The 18,384-nt window shown below is 44.7% G+C and overlaps 1 protein-coding gene across 1 annotated transcript in view; it reads right to left on the reverse strand.

Annotated features, from left to right (window-relative positions):
- Positions 1-1,584: 1,584 nt before the first annotated feature.
- The window catches only part of LOC113053646 (cholecystokinin receptor-like), a 52,229-nt gene continuing 35,429 nt past the window's right edge, over positions 1,585-18,384 (reverse strand). The window contains exons 4-5 of the mRNA XM_026218819.1: positions 13,780-13,907; positions 1,585-6,414 (exon numbers count right to left, since the gene is read on the reverse strand). Of these exons, the coding sequence (XP_026074604.1) occupies positions 5,885-6,414; positions 13,780-13,907 (658 nt within the window). The 3' untranslated portion in view covers positions 1,585-5,884. The remainder of the gene's footprint in view (positions 6,415-13,779; positions 13,908-18,384) is intronic.

Genomic DNA, 18,384 nt, shown 5'->3' on the forward strand with positions numbered 1-18,384 from the left:
CGTATAGCTGGGGTGGAGATAACAGTGCATGAAGGTCAGTAGATGTAACAACTAGACATATGATCTGGCTTCAGTTAAAAAGTCTCTGGAGATGATTACAGCTCCAGGCAATCATGAAAAACACTCATCAGTTTCACAAGACTCTTTTTTGAACTACAAAACACATTTTGACAACATGTTTACCTTGAGAGTATTTAACATTTATTTTACTATTTTATTTTATTTTATTTTATTCTTTTTATTTTATTCTTTTGTCAGTTTAGACCTGTTCACACCACGGATGATACTGTAACTATTATGGTAATTACATATAAATAGTAATCATTCTAAATTCAAAAGAATAGTCCACATGACAGCTATTATGAAAATGACACAGAGGAACAAGATTGTTGGAATCAGTTCCAGAACTGTTTTCAGCCAATCAGAATTCACCTGACTTTAAAGAGCTTGAGCATTTAAACATCAAATGACAAAACTGCAGCGTGGACTTTATATTAAACAGAAAGTTATACACTGTATTCACACTAATAAAGTTAGCGTTATTGGTGTGTACAGGCCTTTATTCTTTTCATATGTAGCGTATTTACGTAACTGTATCTTTAAAATATTTTAATTCTTTCTGTTGCATGCTCAGTTATTAAAATGGCCTTGGGAAATAATTGCAATGCACTTGAACAGGAATATATTTATTTTTCTGTTTCTTTTTTTTATAAAAATACATTTTCTGAGACAGAAATTAGCACAAAGGTAGATCAGGTTTGTCATTATGAAATATTTTTCAATGATGGATCTCTTCACCAGTTACGTTGTACAAATTGCTCTGTACAAATATTTTACAATCAATCACAAAGAAAATACGAGTCCACTAAACAGATTACAAAAGATTAAATTAAGATACTATTATTTGTATTGTTGTATTATAAATTGTACTTCTTGGTGATTCGCTCTTTGGAGAACATCACTTTAATTAAATCTGAAAATCTTTGATGTGATGAGCATAGGTTTGCTATTTGTTTTAGAAAGCACAATCTGTCTTCAGCTTGCATGAGCCAGTAATAGATCATAATGCTTTCTGAGTAAAATCTGTCCACTGTTTTAGTAACAGATGCTGCTTAAGCCTGGTTGCAAGGCCTGGTTGTGTTAAGCTGCATGCAAAAGAGATGAATGTTTTAATACATCTAAAAAAATGTTTAAAAGGACCTTTAGGCTTGACCTGTGCACATAAATCCGATTTGTTTTTAAATCCAATCTTTCAGACCAAATGTCGTTCAGCGATGAAATTTGATCCGTTTGTACAAATAGTTTAGTATAAAGCCAATGTATCTAAACAAGTTGCTTTGGGAAAGATGTAAGAGTCCAGAAAACAAAAACAAAACCAAAAAATTCCATCAGCTCATGTCCTTTATGGTATATTACTACTGAACTCCAGAAGCACATGAGTGGAATTTTATATATTCATGAGTTAGCACATAATGAGAGAAAATCTTCATACAAAGCTTAAGACACTGCATTTTTTACTTTAATTTTTTTTTTTTTTTTTTAACTTTTCAAAAGCACTTTTGTTTAACTTTATAATCTGTATAATTGTTGGGTAGCAATTGTTTTCTGCACTTTTTCCTCAAACACATTTACGGATTTATGTTTATTATGTTTATTATATATTTTGTAAATTTCTGGGTGTTTTTGCTTAATAAATCTTTACCTTTTTTTATTATTTCTGTTGCTGGTATTTTTTTACTCTTGTCATTATGTGTCTGAGTTTAATTTCCAGTCCATATTGGGTTAATCTAAAACCAGCAGTATAGTAATTTTTCAACAATAAATGAGTTGAATAAAGCCTGACATGTTGGGTCAAACATTTAACCCAACTAAGCTGGGTCAGAACAAACTGGTGCTAGGTTTTTCCCTTTTTTGACCCAGTGCTGAGTTGCAAAAATGAGCCAAATTGGGTTGTTTTTGACCCAGCATTTTTAGAATGCAGAAAAAATGACTTGAAATCCAGTCAGGCTGAAGTTCATTCCAAAAAAAAATTAATTTTAAAACCACACATGGAAGTGGTTTGGATAGGGTTTGTAAAAATCAGATGCCATGTGTATTTTCTGACTACAAAAGCTCCTCTGACTAAAGATTTTAGACAAACACGCCAAAAAACACTGTCTTCTGTCTGTATGAAGTTGGCTGTCTTAGTGTTTTTTGTCATCTTGACTGATGAGGCTGATAAAGCTGTGGGCCACAACAACACAATGTGTTCGGCCCTCTTGCAGACTTCTCAAACACACCTCAGGGAAATCAGTGTTTTACAGCCCTTACATTTTCAGCCACAGCACCCAAACTCAGAGATTTTACAACAGTGAAATGCCTCCAGACAGAGGCAGGTGCTATGTCCGACTAATTATTGAGAAACAGCTCATTTATGAATTGAATTTTCCACATTCATAGGCGATTTTTAAACACTTATTGTTTTACCAGATTCACCTAGCAGATGTTGTTTCTGTCTGTTGAGTCGTATTTATTTAAGTGTTTAGAAGTTAACTGATTCCATGTTCCACAAATCCAAAACCATTATGTCAGATGTTCCCCTCATGAGAGCATATCCGGAATGAAAGTAGCGGTTTGTTTTATGTTTGTATGTTTTTGTTTTGTTTTGTTTTTGCACTAGAAAAGCCCCATGGTGCACTGCCATAGGCTATTAAAATCTGAATATGCAACAGGGTCATATACACATCATTTGCAATCGAAATCTGTGCAGCCTACAGAGGGCTATGGTCCATTTTACTGTTGCATTCACAGTTCACTAAGCATTCAACCACAAATTCGCTATGTGCTAATTATAGGTTTTTCTCTCACTTTTGGACTGGACGTAGATGCTTCATAGGAAAACAAGTTGTGTGCCAGTTGTTTTACACAAGAAACACATGGTTTCTCAATCTGGATCCAAACCTGAGTTAGTCAGACGTCTGTTTCGCAAACATCTTCAAAGGAGGATCTGTACCACTGGCTATATATTAGTCTCATAAAAAAGAAGTCATGATGGGATTGGAAAGGTCAGAACTAAATGCGTCTGCTGACCTCATTTCTCTTCTCTTTAGAATAAAGCAAAAACATCTGCCAAACAAACCTTTTTAAGACTGAGTGATGTAATGCAATTTAAAGATTGGCTTACATAAAAGTATTCTGATCCTTTTAAGCACGCATTGCAAGCACTAATATTTGTGTGTGATCCTTAATACCGACCAATTACCCAAGTCATGAGCGGCACTGGGGAACAATGCATTATTACTATTACATTGGGGAAACATCTGGTACACACTGACTAGTACATCAGGGAAAGTTTGGATGGCCAAGCAGCATAAATGTAATGGGGAAACTGGCAGGTTTTAAGGGCTGCTCTGTGATGGATGCTCATCAGGGCTGGAGGATAACAAGATGCAATGTTGACACTCTTCACTGAAAAGTAAGTTCAGGGACAGATGCACATTGATTAGAAAGCCATGTTTAGCCAGTGGAAAAACTGAATTCAGGAACGAAAGGGACAGACTATTGGAGATAAGAGGAGTAGGTGGGAAATTAAATAGGAAGGAAAGTAATACAAATATTTTGGGGATTATTTATGGCGGTTGTCACAACATGCTGAACTGAAAGTTTTTTTCTTTTTTTTTAAGTTTTGCTCTTTGGTGGAATTTATGCTCAAATGCACCAACTGATGTAAGGACTCATTTTTCACATGATGGCTGAACTGAGCATGAGCAATGTAAAGTACAAAGACAAAAATTACACAATACCATGTTTTAAAAGTGTTTCACATCCATGTTTGCCTTATGTTTCCCAAAGCCCCAACTGTAAAGCTCATGCATCCCTTCATCAACACCAAACCTGAATTATGAATTTTGGTGAAAACAAGTCTTCATAGTCATCAAGGATCATAAAACAAGCCTGGTAATTGAAATGTATGCTGTTCAAATCAATAATTTATTTTTAATTTTTTTTTGTATTTAGTTTTCTTTACAAAGGAACTGAAAAACATCTTGACATGAATCATGTTTAGTTATTCTTATTTTTGTTTCATATGTTTAAAAACAATACCCCATGGTATAATAATTTGTGACCATTTGAGGACTTGTAATGTTTGAATTTGAATCTTAAATTAGTTACTTGGTGAGTAATGAGTTCATGATAATTTTTGGAGTTTTTTTCTCTTTCTTTCTTTCTTTTACGTTAATGGTTAGAAAAATTTAATCTAAAGGAAATACACTGTAAAAATTTGTCCATAGTTATGACAAAAATAATCTTTGTATACATACATTCAAAGTGTCACAACATAATTTTATGAGTTTTGGGATTTTCAGCTTGTTTTTTTCATTAGTAACAAAGTGCAATTTAGTACAAAGTGGCTGAAAAGGTGCAATGAACTAATCACTGCAGTTGTCACTTTGGCAGCACTTAAAAAAAAAATTGTCATTTAAATTTGTCATTTAATTTTATTAAAAGTCAGTCATTTAATTTTCAATTTTAGTGACTTGAAATATTCAGTAGTCACTGAATCATGTCTGATTTCCCATGGGTCCAGTGGCACTCAAAAATATCTGACATTTAATCAAGCCTGTCTCTCTAACATTTTATTTTCCAAAAAAAGGACAAAACATTCAAAAGTCAGGTTTAAGTGTTCTTTGCTGTTTGTTTGATGAGGACTGTTTGGGAGGACCTTAATTCATTTATAGCTTTAAATTTATGAGAACATTTGAAAGCAGTCATAAATCAATCTGTGAGATTATGACATATTGGAATGAGTTCGTACCAATTAAGGGGTTTAAGCTCCTCGTTCAGTTGAAGTCACCTACAGCCACAGACTGTGAAGGCCATGAAGGACAACTTCAAAAACAAAACCTCTTTAGCCCAAAATATGAAGATGAAGGCAACTACAAAAGTCAAGGTCCTGTCTAGCAACAGATCATCATCATTAACCTCACTGTAATACTGTAGAATATTGTGACTTTCAGTATAAAACTGTTGGCTCAGACTTTGGAAAGTGTTTTAGAGTTCTGATCTTACGAATTAAATCTCTCCTGATGAACACTGACCTCAGAAAAGATTTTAAAAACACTATGCAGGCACTTAAAACTGCAAAGTAAGGATAGCAACATACAAGTGTAAGACTGGCATTCTACTAGCCATTTTCAGTCATTTATATAGTCGTTTGAGCAAGTCAGTTAATGCAGCCGTTTCTCGATGAACACTAACAGCTCCAGAAACTCTGCTTCTTGCTGAGTTGATTGTCTTTGACAACATCTAGCAAGGTCAACATTATCACTCAGTTGATAAAGGCGACCAGTGAGCTTCTTCCCATCCTGAAGTGTCATTGTCCTGCTCGCATCTGATACAAAATTTTTCAAAGCAAACTCTGTGCCACAAGCTTTCCCATGAATAACACAGATTGTTATTCATGGTAAAAATTACAATTGTGGGGTTCTCTGCACCAAAACGATTTCCCAATTCAGTCAGAAAGGAGTGTCACAAGCAGTCATTTGGTCTCTCTTTTTTTTTCATTTTTAATGGGTGCTAGTAACAGTCCTTTGACAGGAGAGGGTGAGGTTGGTGTGACCTTTCCTACCAAGTTATTGGACGCCAACTTTGCTTTGCTGTCTCAACCCAACTTTGGGTCAAATATTGACTAACCTAACTTTTAGGTTAACAAATTTTATGTAAAAATATAACCCAATGGTTGGTTTAGTCCATATTGGACCCAAAGTTGGGTTGAAACAACCAAGCATTTTTTAGAGTGTAGGTGATTTTTTGTAATGAAGTTTTCTAATAAAGTGAACCCTCACAATATGTCAACATCAACCCCAAATATTCTCCATCTTGCCCAGCCTGGGTCCTCTGAGAATCAGCATGGTCCCATTGTGCTGACAGTGGTGTAGCTGAACTTAGACATGGACGCTCCAGTGGCATTAACCTCATCATCACCTTCCCTGAACCCTTTTCTCTGGCAGGGCCAGCAGCAGCAGGAGAAGGTGGCGAGAAGTGCCTTTCGAAAGCGCTTGTTCATAAAGCAGTAGATGATTGGGTTGACACAGGCAGATGTGTAGGACAGCAGGTGAATGAATGAGATGGGGGCTCCAGAAAGAGCCCTGTGGGCCGAGGGAAGGTCGAATGCTTTCCAGGTGTTGACAGAGTACAGGGGCATCCAGCAGATGAAGAACATAGCCACAATGACAATGAGCATACGGATCACTCGCTTCTTGGCCATTAGTTTAGCCTCGGACGTGTTGCTACGAGGTCGGTCCAGCTTTGCGGAGCCTGTTGGGGTGAGTGCTGACATCTCTATTGAGCTGGGCCTCTTGGATACCTGGATGTAGCAGCCATCTCCATCATCACTGCTATATAAGGCAGTGGCACTGATACCATTTTTCATTCCTAAAGAGGAAACATAGCACATTCCTCAAGAAAAAATCTCAGAAGAATTATTTAGATAAATACAGATCAAGAGGAAGCTTACATTTTAAACCACATTTACATTTCCTGCTTAAAATTATTGAGTCAGTATGTTAAGGTCTTTCCATAATAAGTGTGAAAAAGCTAAACAAATATTGGACGCAATGACCCGCTAGAACAACAGACTGTATTGAGCATGAGCATAAAAAAAACACTGAAGTAGAGGACTTGTTTCCCACAAGAGAGATGAGTGGATGCAAATTTCTTGTTATTGTTGGTATTTAAGAACAGATTTATTCTCACGTGTTCAAAATAACATTTCTATTAAATCTCCACTGAATTATGTGATATGAAGAGCACTGTCTATTTTCTTCCTCAAGTGCGAGTGTTGTAGCACATTCACTCTAGACCTGTCAATCATGTAATCATATCTCTTTCCCTTCCATATATAAAAAAATAAACATTTTTCTACACATGAAATATGAAAGCAAATAGACCTATGATTGTGAATATATGTTTTCTGTATATGTTTTTATGTAGCTCATGGTATTTTTTTTTTTTTTTTAACAATAAAGGATGTTTATGACACATGACAAGCAGATAGTGTTCTATCCATTATAAAACATACAAAGAGTGCATATCTGCCTATTATAGAATCAAAATACATTTTAGATCACAACTAGAAGTTATAACAAGCACTCGATGCTTTTAAATTGGGTTTTGAGCAAAAACATTAATAATTACATTTTGAATGTCACTTAATGCGAATTGTACTTTTAATTATATTTTGTGTTTCTGATGAAGAACCAAATGTTATTTATATTAATTTAAGGCTGTATATTGAACAGCGGACGATGTAAACCATACAAGACACACACGCTACATGAAGAAAAACGCCTCAAGGTTACGTATGCAACCCTAGTTCCTTGAAGGAATGAGACGCTGCGTCAATCGCTTTGGGGAACGTCCCTGATGAGACGGACTCTATCGTGTGCAATCTGTCCAGCGGAAGGGAGTGACGTCACGGGTGGGGTGACGTAGCGACCAGGAAGCTATAAAAGCATGTGCCGTGCAGCTGGCTTCAGCTTCGAGTAGGAAAGCAAGCGCCGGAAAGGGTGCCGGGAGTATGGCTCTGCGACGCAGCGTCTCGTTCCTTCAAGGAACTAGGGTTACATACGTAACCTTGAGGTGTTCCTTTTCAGGAACTCGAGCTGCATCGAGCGCTTTGGGGAACGATGTGCCCACGCTGCCAGACTTCCAAATCCCTGCCTAGTGTGTATCCGAAGAGCACGGCTAAGGTGAGAGAACAGAAGAGCCCGGAGTGGCTCGCATATCAAGGTTATAGAATCTGACAAATGTAGAGGGCATGGACCACCCCACAGCGTTGCAGATGTCCAAGAGGGACACACCTGCAGAGAAGGCCTTAGAGGCCGCCATACCCCGAGAAGAGTGAGCCTTGGCCCCCAAAGGAGGGGGAAGACCAGCGGACTCATAGGAGACGTTGATAGCCTCGACTATCCAACGACTTAGGGTCTGCTTGGTGGCAGGAGAACCCTTTTTAGTAGGACCATAGCAAACAAGCAATTGGTCATATTTTCTCCACAGGGCAGCTCTATGGACGTATGCGTCCAGTGCTTGCACTGGACACATACAATTTAGCTTTTCCTGGTCTGGCTTCCGAAAGGGAGGAGGACAAAAGGCCTACAGTATGATAGGTTGTGGTGTAACAGAGGGAACTTTAGGAGCATAACCCGCTCGAGGGTATAAGAATGCTTTGGCCATACCAGGGACAAAGTCTAGGAAGGTAGGGGCCACCGAAAGTGCCTGAAGATCTTCAACTCTCTTTAGAGAGGTGATTACCAGTAACAGGGCAGTTTTAAGTGTCAGAAGACTATCTGAGATATCGTGTATTGGCTCGAATGGAGCTTTAGAAAGAGCCTCTAGAACCACAACCAAATCCCAGGGGGGAACACGGGATCATACTGGAGGTCTCAGCCTCAGCGCACCGTGGAGGAAACGTGTAACTAGGGTGTGTCTACCCACTGACTGATCATTGAAAGGGACATGGTAAGCAGCTATGGCCGCCAATTACACCTTTAAGGTGGAGTGGGTTAACCCCGCAGAGAGCCTAGCTTGTAAAAACTCCAGAACTGTACAAACTGGGCAGTTAACAGGGTCAAGGTGGCGGTCTCTGCACCATGAAGTGAACAGTTTCCACTTCAGGGCGTAGAGTTTCGTCGTGGAGGGAGCTCTGAATTGGAGGAGGGTCTCAACAACCTCGGTTGAGAGACCAGCTGCTAACAGTTGTGCCCCCTCAGGGGCCACACCCACAGCTTCCACAACTCCGGGTGAGGGTGAATTATCGTGCCCTGCGCCTGTGAGAGTAGGTCTGTCCTGATCGGTATCTCCCACGGAGAGCCGTCGAGGAGCGAGACTACATCTGAGAAAAATACTCGGCCCAGCCAGAACGGGGCTACTAATAACAGATGGACCCCATCCTGGCGTACTCTCGCTAGAACTCCCAGGAGCAGAGCGATAGGCCAGGTATGTACCATAGCGTCCAGTCCTAGAGGAGCTGGATGAACTAGAGAGAACAAGAGGGGACATTGCGATGTCTCCTGAGTTGCAAAGAGGTCCACCTGGGCTGTGCCAAATACACTCCATATCTGCTTCACCACCTCAGGATGAAGCATTGATTCCCCGGGCCGAGGCCCCTGCCACGTCAGTATGTCTGCTCCCACATTCAATCTCCCAGGAATATACACTACTCTGAATGAGAGGAGTTTGCCCTGAGACCAGAGAAGGATCTGGTGTGCCAACTTGTACAAGGGGCGTGAACGCAGACCCCCCTGGTGATTGATATAAGAGACCACTGATGTGTCGTCGGTGCGCACTAACACACGGTGACCTCTCAGGTCTGGGAGGAAATATTTCAATGCTCGATAGACTGCTAGCATCTCTAGGCAATTGATGTGCCATGTCAGATGGCGACCACTCCACAGACCGCAGGCAGGGTGGCCACTCATGACCGCACCCCAACTGGTGAGGGACACGTCTGTTACTAGCGTTACACGGCGACAAGGAGCTCCCAGCACCGGGCCCTGATTCAAGAACCAAGGTTTCTTCCACATGTCTAAGGCATGAAGGCATCGCTGCGTGACCTTGATAACTCGAAGTGGATTTCCCCTCGGGGAAAAACCCTTGGACTTGAGCCACCACTGTAAGGGTCTCATGTACAGCAGGCCAAAAGGTATCACGTTGGATGCAGCTGCCATCAGCCCTAACAATCTCTGGAATTGTTTGACAGTGAGTGACTGGCCTTCTTTGACTCTCTCGACTGATGTGACGATCGACTCGATCCCAGCAGGAGACAAACGTGCCTGCATCGTGGTCGAATCCCACACTATGCCTAGATAGGTGGTTGTCTGAACAGGAGAAAGTACATTCTTCTTGGCATTTAGTCTCAAACCCAGCTCTCATGTGTGCGAGAACGACATCTCGATGTCGAACCACCATCTGCTCTGATTGAGCTAGGATCAACCAATAATCGATATAATTTAGAATGCGGATGCCCTGCATACAGAGGGATACCAGAGCCGCATCTACACATTTCGTGAATGTGCGGGGTGAGAGTGCGAGGCCAAAAGGAAGTACTCGATATTGATAAGCTTTGCCCCCGAAAGCGAACCTAAGAAACTTCCTGTGTTGTGGAAGGATGGATGTGTGGAAGTATGCGTCTTTGAGATCTATTGTGACAAACCAGTCCTCGGATCTGATTTGAGCTACAACATGCTTGACAGTGAGCATTTTGAACGTTAGTGGCATAACTGAGCGGTTCAGGTGACGTAAGTCTAAGATCGGACGCAACCCCTTATCCTTCTTTGGAACTATGAAATACCGGCTGTAAAACCCGGATTCCCTGTCTAGAGGAGGGACCACCTCGATGGCCTCCTTCCTTAATAGGGTATTCACTTCTTGTTCCATAACCAAAGCCTGCCGCGGGCCGACTACTGTCGGTGTAACCCCGTTGAACTTTGGTGGTGGATGACCGAACTGAATGCAGTAGTCTTTTTCTATTGTACCCAGGACCCAATGAGATACATTTGGCAGTAGTTTCCACGCTGCTAAATAATCTACTAAGGGAATCAGTCTCTCGAGACTGACCTCTGGTGTAAGAGGCCCCCGAAGGGGCGGCAAGCATCCCAACTCCACTACGCTCGCGGGCGTAAATAACTGTTAGCAGCACTCACTGGAGGCCGCTGCGCCCTGAAACTCTGGCAGGGTCGGCAGACCGACCTCCTGAAGGCACTGAGGTGAGGCAGGTACCGTATAATGAAGTGGACCACGCTCTACCCCAGTAGGGGCTACCCTCTGGATCCTGGCGTCAGGATCTTTTCGTCGAGGTTCGTGGGGGAGCACAAGCGGCGACACTCTGTCTCTGCACTTCCCGGTATGAGGAGCCGGTATGTGGCATGGTCATCTCCTGCCCAGATGCACCACGAGAGTGACGAGGGAGGAAATTCTGGAACGCCGCCGCCTGTTTACGGGCCTCCTGGAACCTGACAGTATTGACTGTGTCGCCAAACAGACCAGAAGGCTGAAGCGGGGCGTCCAGGAGGCAGACCCTGTCTCGTTCTTTTATCTCTGACAGGGTCAGCAACAAATGCCTTTTCACGGCCACTAAGGCTGCGATAGACCACCCAATTGCGCGAGTGGTCTCTTTAGTGGCGTATAGGGAGAGATCAGCGGTCTTTCTAAGCTCTTCGATATCTTCAGACTTAATCCCCTCTCCCTCATCGATATCTCCCAGCAGGTCAGCTTGATAAGCTTGTAGGACTGCCATAGTATGAAGGCAAGCCCCAGCCTGACCTGCTCCCACATAACCTTTGCCCACTAGCGATGATGTAACTCGAAGAGGCTTAGTGGGCAATGTCGGAGCCTTTAGAGACGATGCCGAGCCGGGCGACAGATATCCCGCGAGCATCTGTTCGACCCGTGGCATCGCTCTATAACCCTGCTCTCCCAGCCCCATCACGTTGTAATGATGGGGCTGGCCCCAACAAATTTCATAGTGGAGATAGGGAAAATACGGAAGGCTCCGCCGTGGAGGTGGTTGCCTCGGCCCGCAGAATGCGTTCATCTAGTTTGGTTCTCTGCGGCTCAGATTGTTTTTCAGCAGGCCATTCGATTTTAAATTTATCTACTGCACTCGTAACCACCTCCAAAAGCTCCTCATACTGGGGCGACAGGGGTGGCGAATCCCCAGCAACAGTCTCTACATCGACCTCCTCGGAGGAAGAGAGGTGAAGAGCTGATCCCTCACCCCGAAAACCGAAACCGACGAGCGTGCTTCCGAACCCAGGGTTTTGGCGCCGGATCTGGCAGATGATGAAGGAGATAAGGACTGGCCCGTCTCCATTCCCTCTGACAGATCCACCTGCGAAACCCCACGAGTGCAGCAGCCGTTCTGCCTCGGCAGAAGCGAGGCCAGCACCGCGGGGAACGCTGGTGAAAGCTTTCTCCTCGAAGAGAGCACTCCGGGATCGAAGCGTCCGCATTGGCAATCGTTCACAATGCGGACAGTCGGCCCCCTCGAGAGCCGACTCAGCGTGATTCGATCCCAGGCAAGCCACGCACAGACTGTGTGTATCTCCACTCGTAATGGAGCGAGGGCAGGGAGGAACACACAATCTATAACATGGCTTGGAATCGTCCTTAATATGTTTGGTCTTTGCTTTCACTTTAGGCACATTGAGCTGTTTTAGCGATCTTTTAATGGCTAAGGGACAGACAACAATAAATAGGACCAACGGGACAGACTTTTGACATGCACACACAGCGCTTGCTGACGTCACCCCACCCGTGACGTCGCGCCCTTCCGTTGGACAGATTGCAAACAATATTCAGAGTCGGTCTCGTCAGGGACGTTACCAAAAGCGCTCAACACAGCTCGAGTTCCTGAAAAGGAACTGCATTACTGGTCAGTGCCACCTAGGGACCTGCATTAATTTGCAGAACAATTTGCAGGCAAACAATTGTTTCGCGATCAGTGTAAAAGCACCGTTTGTTGACCATTTGCCTTGATTTTTGCATCACGCTCTCGCTCAGTGTGAAACGGCCTTTAAGGCAGTTTGGCTAAATTAACACTTGTGGTGGTATAAGACGTAAAATTTTTACATTTAGAATTTTTTACTTCAGCTATTTTTGTGGGGGAGGGGTCAAATCTAAATTACTAAAATAATTCAAAATAATATGATTTTTTTTCTTTTATGTGTATTATTTTATGTAGAAATAAATATTCCACAATTTAGAGGTGAATGTTGTATAGTACCATGAAATCTCCTCAACATATTAAATATTAAATTTCGTATATTCAGAGTTGTTCACAGTGTTAAAGAGATGGATTCTCATGCTAAAAATTGCCAAAGTTGTAAAAAATAATTTAGAAGAATGAGTGAGAATTTCTGTGCCGAATATCTTACTTTGGGGTTCGTGGATCTAATGACGTAGAGGTCTAATGCGTTCGTTTTTCGATGGTGTAAAAGTTTGCGAGCCGAGATTTTTTTCAGTGATACAGTGTTGAACAGGGGACTTTTCCCCACGTGTTCCCTCAACCACAAAAAAACAAAAACAAAAATACACAAAAATTTTTTTTAAATACACTTACACATACAAATACTGGTGAATCCTTTCCTTTATGATTCCCAAACCTTGTGTCTTTCACTAAACAATAACCTTCATAAGACCTCACAGCAAGCTGTATTTTGACATTCTTGATTTGACTTTTTTTTGTTCAAATTGTTACTTATGAAATGTGAAATGAAATGACATTTCACTAATTCAAATGAAAACATTAATGGGTAGAGTGGTGACTCAGCAATGGAGTGTTTGAATGTTAGATTACTGCAGTGCAGTGGAAATGGGGGCATATTTAGAACAATAATAGAATGTGATTTAGAGTCGAACAGCGGAATTCAGGAGGGGACATAATATAAGCAATCCAGCAGATATTAACTTATGAAAGTTCCATCAATGAGCAATTTAAAGGTAATATTCAAGTTTATATTTCCTGCCTTTTTTCTTATTGCTTTTTTGAGGGTGGTTGCGGAAATGTTGCACAGCTGTAATTATATTTTTGAAAATCCAATAGGTCACATTTAATTACTTGGAAAATTGAGCTTCATTCACAAACAGGTGGACATGACTGTACAAACAAACAATTAAATCCTCAGGGTAGGTCATCTAATACAATCAAAGCGGTCAGTACCCTATGGGACAGTCTGGGGCTTACTAAAACATGACACTGAATTAGACTCTAATGTGTTATTGACTTCATAAATGTCTCACCACTCTGTCCCATCTTCTCCTCCAATTCAAACTGTATTCCACGGTAGAGTTCTCGAGAAATAAGCCCATAAGCGATGATCATCACCACTCCAGGAATGAAGAACAGAACAATTAGCAACAGGATGCACCTGAAACACAAGGGGACGTGAAAAGTGTTTGAAACCTTGTTTAAAGGATTAGTTTACCCAATTGTAAAATTTCGTGAAAATGTAGTCACCCTCAGGCCATTCAAGATTCCAAGATTAATGGGAACATATTTGGAGAAATTTAGCATTAAATCACTTGCTCTGCAGAGTTCAATGGGTGCTGCCAGAATGAGTCCAAAGAGCTTTCCATCAATTAATGTCTTGTGAAGTTAAAAGCTTCATGTTTGTATGAAACAAATCCAACATTAAGATGTTATTAATTTCAAATTGATGCAAATGATTAAATATGTCTTCTATCCATAATATTGTTTTCTCCAATTAATATTGGTCTCTACTGTATCAGAAAAGAAATGTGCCAGATCAAACACTGTATGTAACTGAAAACAGTTCAAAATAGTTTAAAACAAATATGCCAGTGATTTTTTATTTGTATTTATGTATTTATTTATTTAATGAAAGTACAACAGGAGATGTGCTTTTTCATGAGAGGAATCATTATTATAGGTCGGGGTGCTGAATGTCGGTCCTGGAGAGCCACAGCCACGCAGAGTTTTCTTTTCTTTTTTTTTCTTTTTCTTTTTTTTAACCCTAATCAAACACACCTGAACAACTTAATCAAGGTCTGAAGGGTAACGTCTCGGTTACGTACGTAACCCTCGTTCCCTGATGTTATGTCGACCGACAAATGGGGTCTCACTTGGGAGGCCAATCATCTCTGATTTTAAGAGAAAACGCCAATGAAATTGGCAAGTGGATTAACACACCTGAGCCACTCCCCGTGCCAGCGGGTACAAATAGAGCGACAGGTGCATCCACTCATTAGGTTTTACGCTGAGGAGCCGAGAACGTGTCCCGGCAACAGCGAATGGTTCAAGGTTGTGGCATGGGGACATAACGTCTCCGTTCCCTCCATCAGGGAACGAGGGTTACATACGTAACCGAGACGTTCCCTATCTGTCGGTCACTACGAGTTATGTCGACCGACAAATGGGGTCCTATGGAAAACGCCATAACCTGAACCTCGTCACAACCCTGAGGCGCTGCAATTGTTGACAAGCCTTGGCCTGCCACAAAAGCTACGCTTAAGGTCGTAACCTTCCCAAAGCCCCAGCGCAAATTCACTGACCTTGGTACCGAAGGGGCCAAAGGGTGAGTACATCGCTGCTGGAGAAGGCCATACTGCTGTTCCGCCCACATAAAGTAAATGGAAGGGATTTCAACCTTCAGTGAAAGATTGCTTCAAATCTTCCCTATTCGTTCTTTCAGCTGGCAAGACAATGGGGAAGCGAGCCTTTAGGAAAGGTCGCTACGGAGACCACATCCTACCTGTAGGGAGGTGACATGTGGATATACCGATATGGACTGACCCAGGGGGCAGTACTACATGTGGAAAGGGTCTCTGAGGCAGGTCCTACCTTGGAGTAGGGATGGAACGGCTGCCAGAAGAGACTGACAGAGCGATCTGTCAAGGGAAGACACGGGTTTGCCAAGAGGGAAACCTTACCGTGGAAGAATACACATATGGGATTACCCGTAGGGAACCCAGCCATATGGACACCTAGCCCAGTACAGGGGCTGACCGGCTCCGGGCATGCTAACGCCAGTACTGGGCCTGGCGACAGACTGCTCCGCCAAGTCTGACGCCGAGGGTGCTGGAGGATGCTCGACCAGGGTACGCCAACCGGGGAACTCTACTGGGAGAAGAAGGCGCTCACATCCCCGTGTTAGGGGGAATGGCGCAGCAAGCGAGACACCCAGCCAGCCCTTCCCGCCAATTACCTGTTACCCAACACACGGGAGGAAACTGGCTCTACACGGAGGTTGTAAAACCTCGCAAAGGTGTTAGGTGTCACCCAGCCCGCAGCTCGACAAATGTCTGCCAGAGAGGGGCCGTGCGCCAAAGCATAGGAGGAGGCCACACTCCGTGTGGAGTGGGCCCTCACCCCCAGGGGGCACGGCTCGCCTTGGGAATGGTAAGCCAAGGCGATGGCGTCCACTATCCAGTGGGCCATCCTCTGCTTAGAGACAGCCTTCCCCTTCTGCTGACCTCCAAAGCAGACCAGGAGCTGCTCAGAGCTTCTGAAGCTCTGGGTGCGGTCCACGTATATGCGAAGCGCTCTTACGGGACACAGCAACGACAAGGCTGGATCTTCCTCCTCCAGGGGCAGCGCTTGCAGGTTCACCACCTGGTCTCGGAAGGGAGTGGTGGGAACCTTGGGCACGTATCCAGGCCGGGGTCTCAGGACAACGTGAGAGTAGGCCGGCCCGAACACAAGGGACTCTTCACTTACCGAAAATGCTTGGAGGTCCCCGACCCTCTTGATGGAAGTGAGCGCGATCAGGAGCGCTGTCTTGAGAGACAGGAACTTCAGCTCAACTGAATCCAGCGGCTCAAAGGGACCCCTCTGAAGTCCCGCCAGGGCAATAGAGAGGTCCCAGGAGGGAATCAGGGGTGTCCTAGGAGGATGTAACCTTCCGGCACCCCTCAGGAACCTTACGATCAGGTCATGCCTCCCCAGGGACCGGCCGTCCACTGCATCGTGATGGGCTGCAATCACCTTCAGGGTGGAGGGTGACAGCACACGCTCCAGCCTGCCTTGCAGGAAAGAAAGCACGACTCTGACCGGGCATCTCCGGGGGTCTTCCCGGTGAGAAGAACACCAATTCGTGAACAGACTCCACTTCAGAGCATAGGCCTGCCTCGTAGAAGGGGCTCTAGCCTGAGTGATAGTGTCTACCACCGCTGGGGGCAGATCACTTAGGTCTGCCGCGACTCGTCTAGAAGCCACACATGGAGGTTCCAGAGATCTGGGCGCGGGTGCCAAATGGTGCCAAACCCCTGAGAGAGAAGGTCTCTCCTCAGGGGGATGCGCCAGGGAGGGGCTGTCACGAGGAGCATGAGTTCCGAAAACCAGGTCCGGGTGGGCCAGTAAGGCGCAACCAACAGGACCTGTTCCTCGTCCTCCCTGACCTTGCACAGTGTCTGTGCGAGCAGGCTCACTGGGGGAAACGCATACTTGCGTAAAGCCCGAGGCCAGCTGTGTGCCAGTGCATCTGTGCCCAGGGGGGCCTGGGACAGGGAATAGTACAGCTGGCAGTGGGAGGACTCATGGGAAGCAAACAGGTCTACCTGGGCTTCCCCGAATCGACTCCAGATCAGCTGGACCATCTGGGGATGGAGTCGCCATTCCCCGGGGAAAGTGAGCTGTCGTGAGAGCACGTCGGCTGCACGATTGAGCTCCCCCGGGATGTGGACAGCGCGCAGCGACTTGAGCCACGTCTGACTCCAGAGGAGGAGATGACGGGCGAGTTGAGACATGCGACGTGATCGTAAACCGCCTTGTTGGTTGATGTACGAAACAGCCGCAGTGTTGTCCGTGCGGACCAACACGTGCTTGTCCAGCACTAGCGGACGAAACCGTCGCAAAGCTAGATGCACTGCCAGCAACTCCAGGCAGTTGATGTGCCACAGCAGTCGAGGTCCTGTCCAGGACCCTGAAGCTGCCTGCCCGTTGCATGTCGCGCCCCAGCCCGAGTTGGAGGCATCTGTTGTGACAACAACGTGCCGGGACATTTGTTCTAAGGGCACGCCGGCCCGTAGAAAAGCAAGGTCCGACCAAGGACTGAATAGGCGGCGACACATCAGTGTGATGGTGACACGATGTGTACCGCAGCGCCATGCCCATCTCGGGACTCGGGAGTGTAACTAGTGCTGAAGTGGTCTCATATGAAGCAACCCGAGCGGCGTGACTGCGGCTGCGGATGCCATATGCCCCAGGAGCCTCTGAAAGTGTTTCAGCGGTACCACTGTCCTGCCTCTGAAGGAACTCAGGCAGTTCAGCACTGAGTGGGCACGCTCGCTGGTGAGACGTGCCGTCATACTCACCGAGTCTAACTCCATACCGAGATAAGAGATTCTCTGCACAGGGGAGAGCTTGCTCTTCTCCCGGTTGACCTGAAGCCCCAACTGACTGAGGTGCCGAAGCACGAAGTCCCTGTGATCGCACAACTCTTCTCGGGGCAGGGCCATAATGAGCCAGTCGTCGAGATAGTTGAGGATCCTGATGCCCACTTCCCAAAGTGGGGCAAGGGCGCCCTCCGCGACCATCGTGAAGACACGGGGGGACAGGGAGAGCCCGAAGGGGAGGACCTTGTACTGCCATGCCTGACCCTCGAAAGCAAAGCGCAGGAACGGTCTGTGACGAGGGAGGATAAAGACATGAAAGTACGCGTCTTTCAGGTCGATCGCTGCAAACCAGTCCTGGGGCTGGACGCATTTGATAATGCGTTTCTGCGTCAACATCCTGAACGGGAGCTTGTGTAGGGCCCGATTCAAGACTCGCAGATCCAGGATAGGTCGAAGGCCACCGCTTTTCTTGGGCACGATGAAGTAAGGGCTGTAAAACCCCGTCCTCATCTCGGCTGGAGGGACCGGCTCGATTGCATCCGTCGCCAGGAG

Source organism: Carassius auratus, chromosome 34 (assembly GCF_003368295.1).
Source record: "Carassius auratus strain Wakin chromosome 34, ASM336829v1, whole genome shotgun sequence".
In the NCBI taxonomy this organism is placed as follows: domain Eukaryota; kingdom Metazoa; phylum Chordata; class Actinopteri; order Cypriniformes; family Cyprinidae; genus Carassius; species Carassius auratus.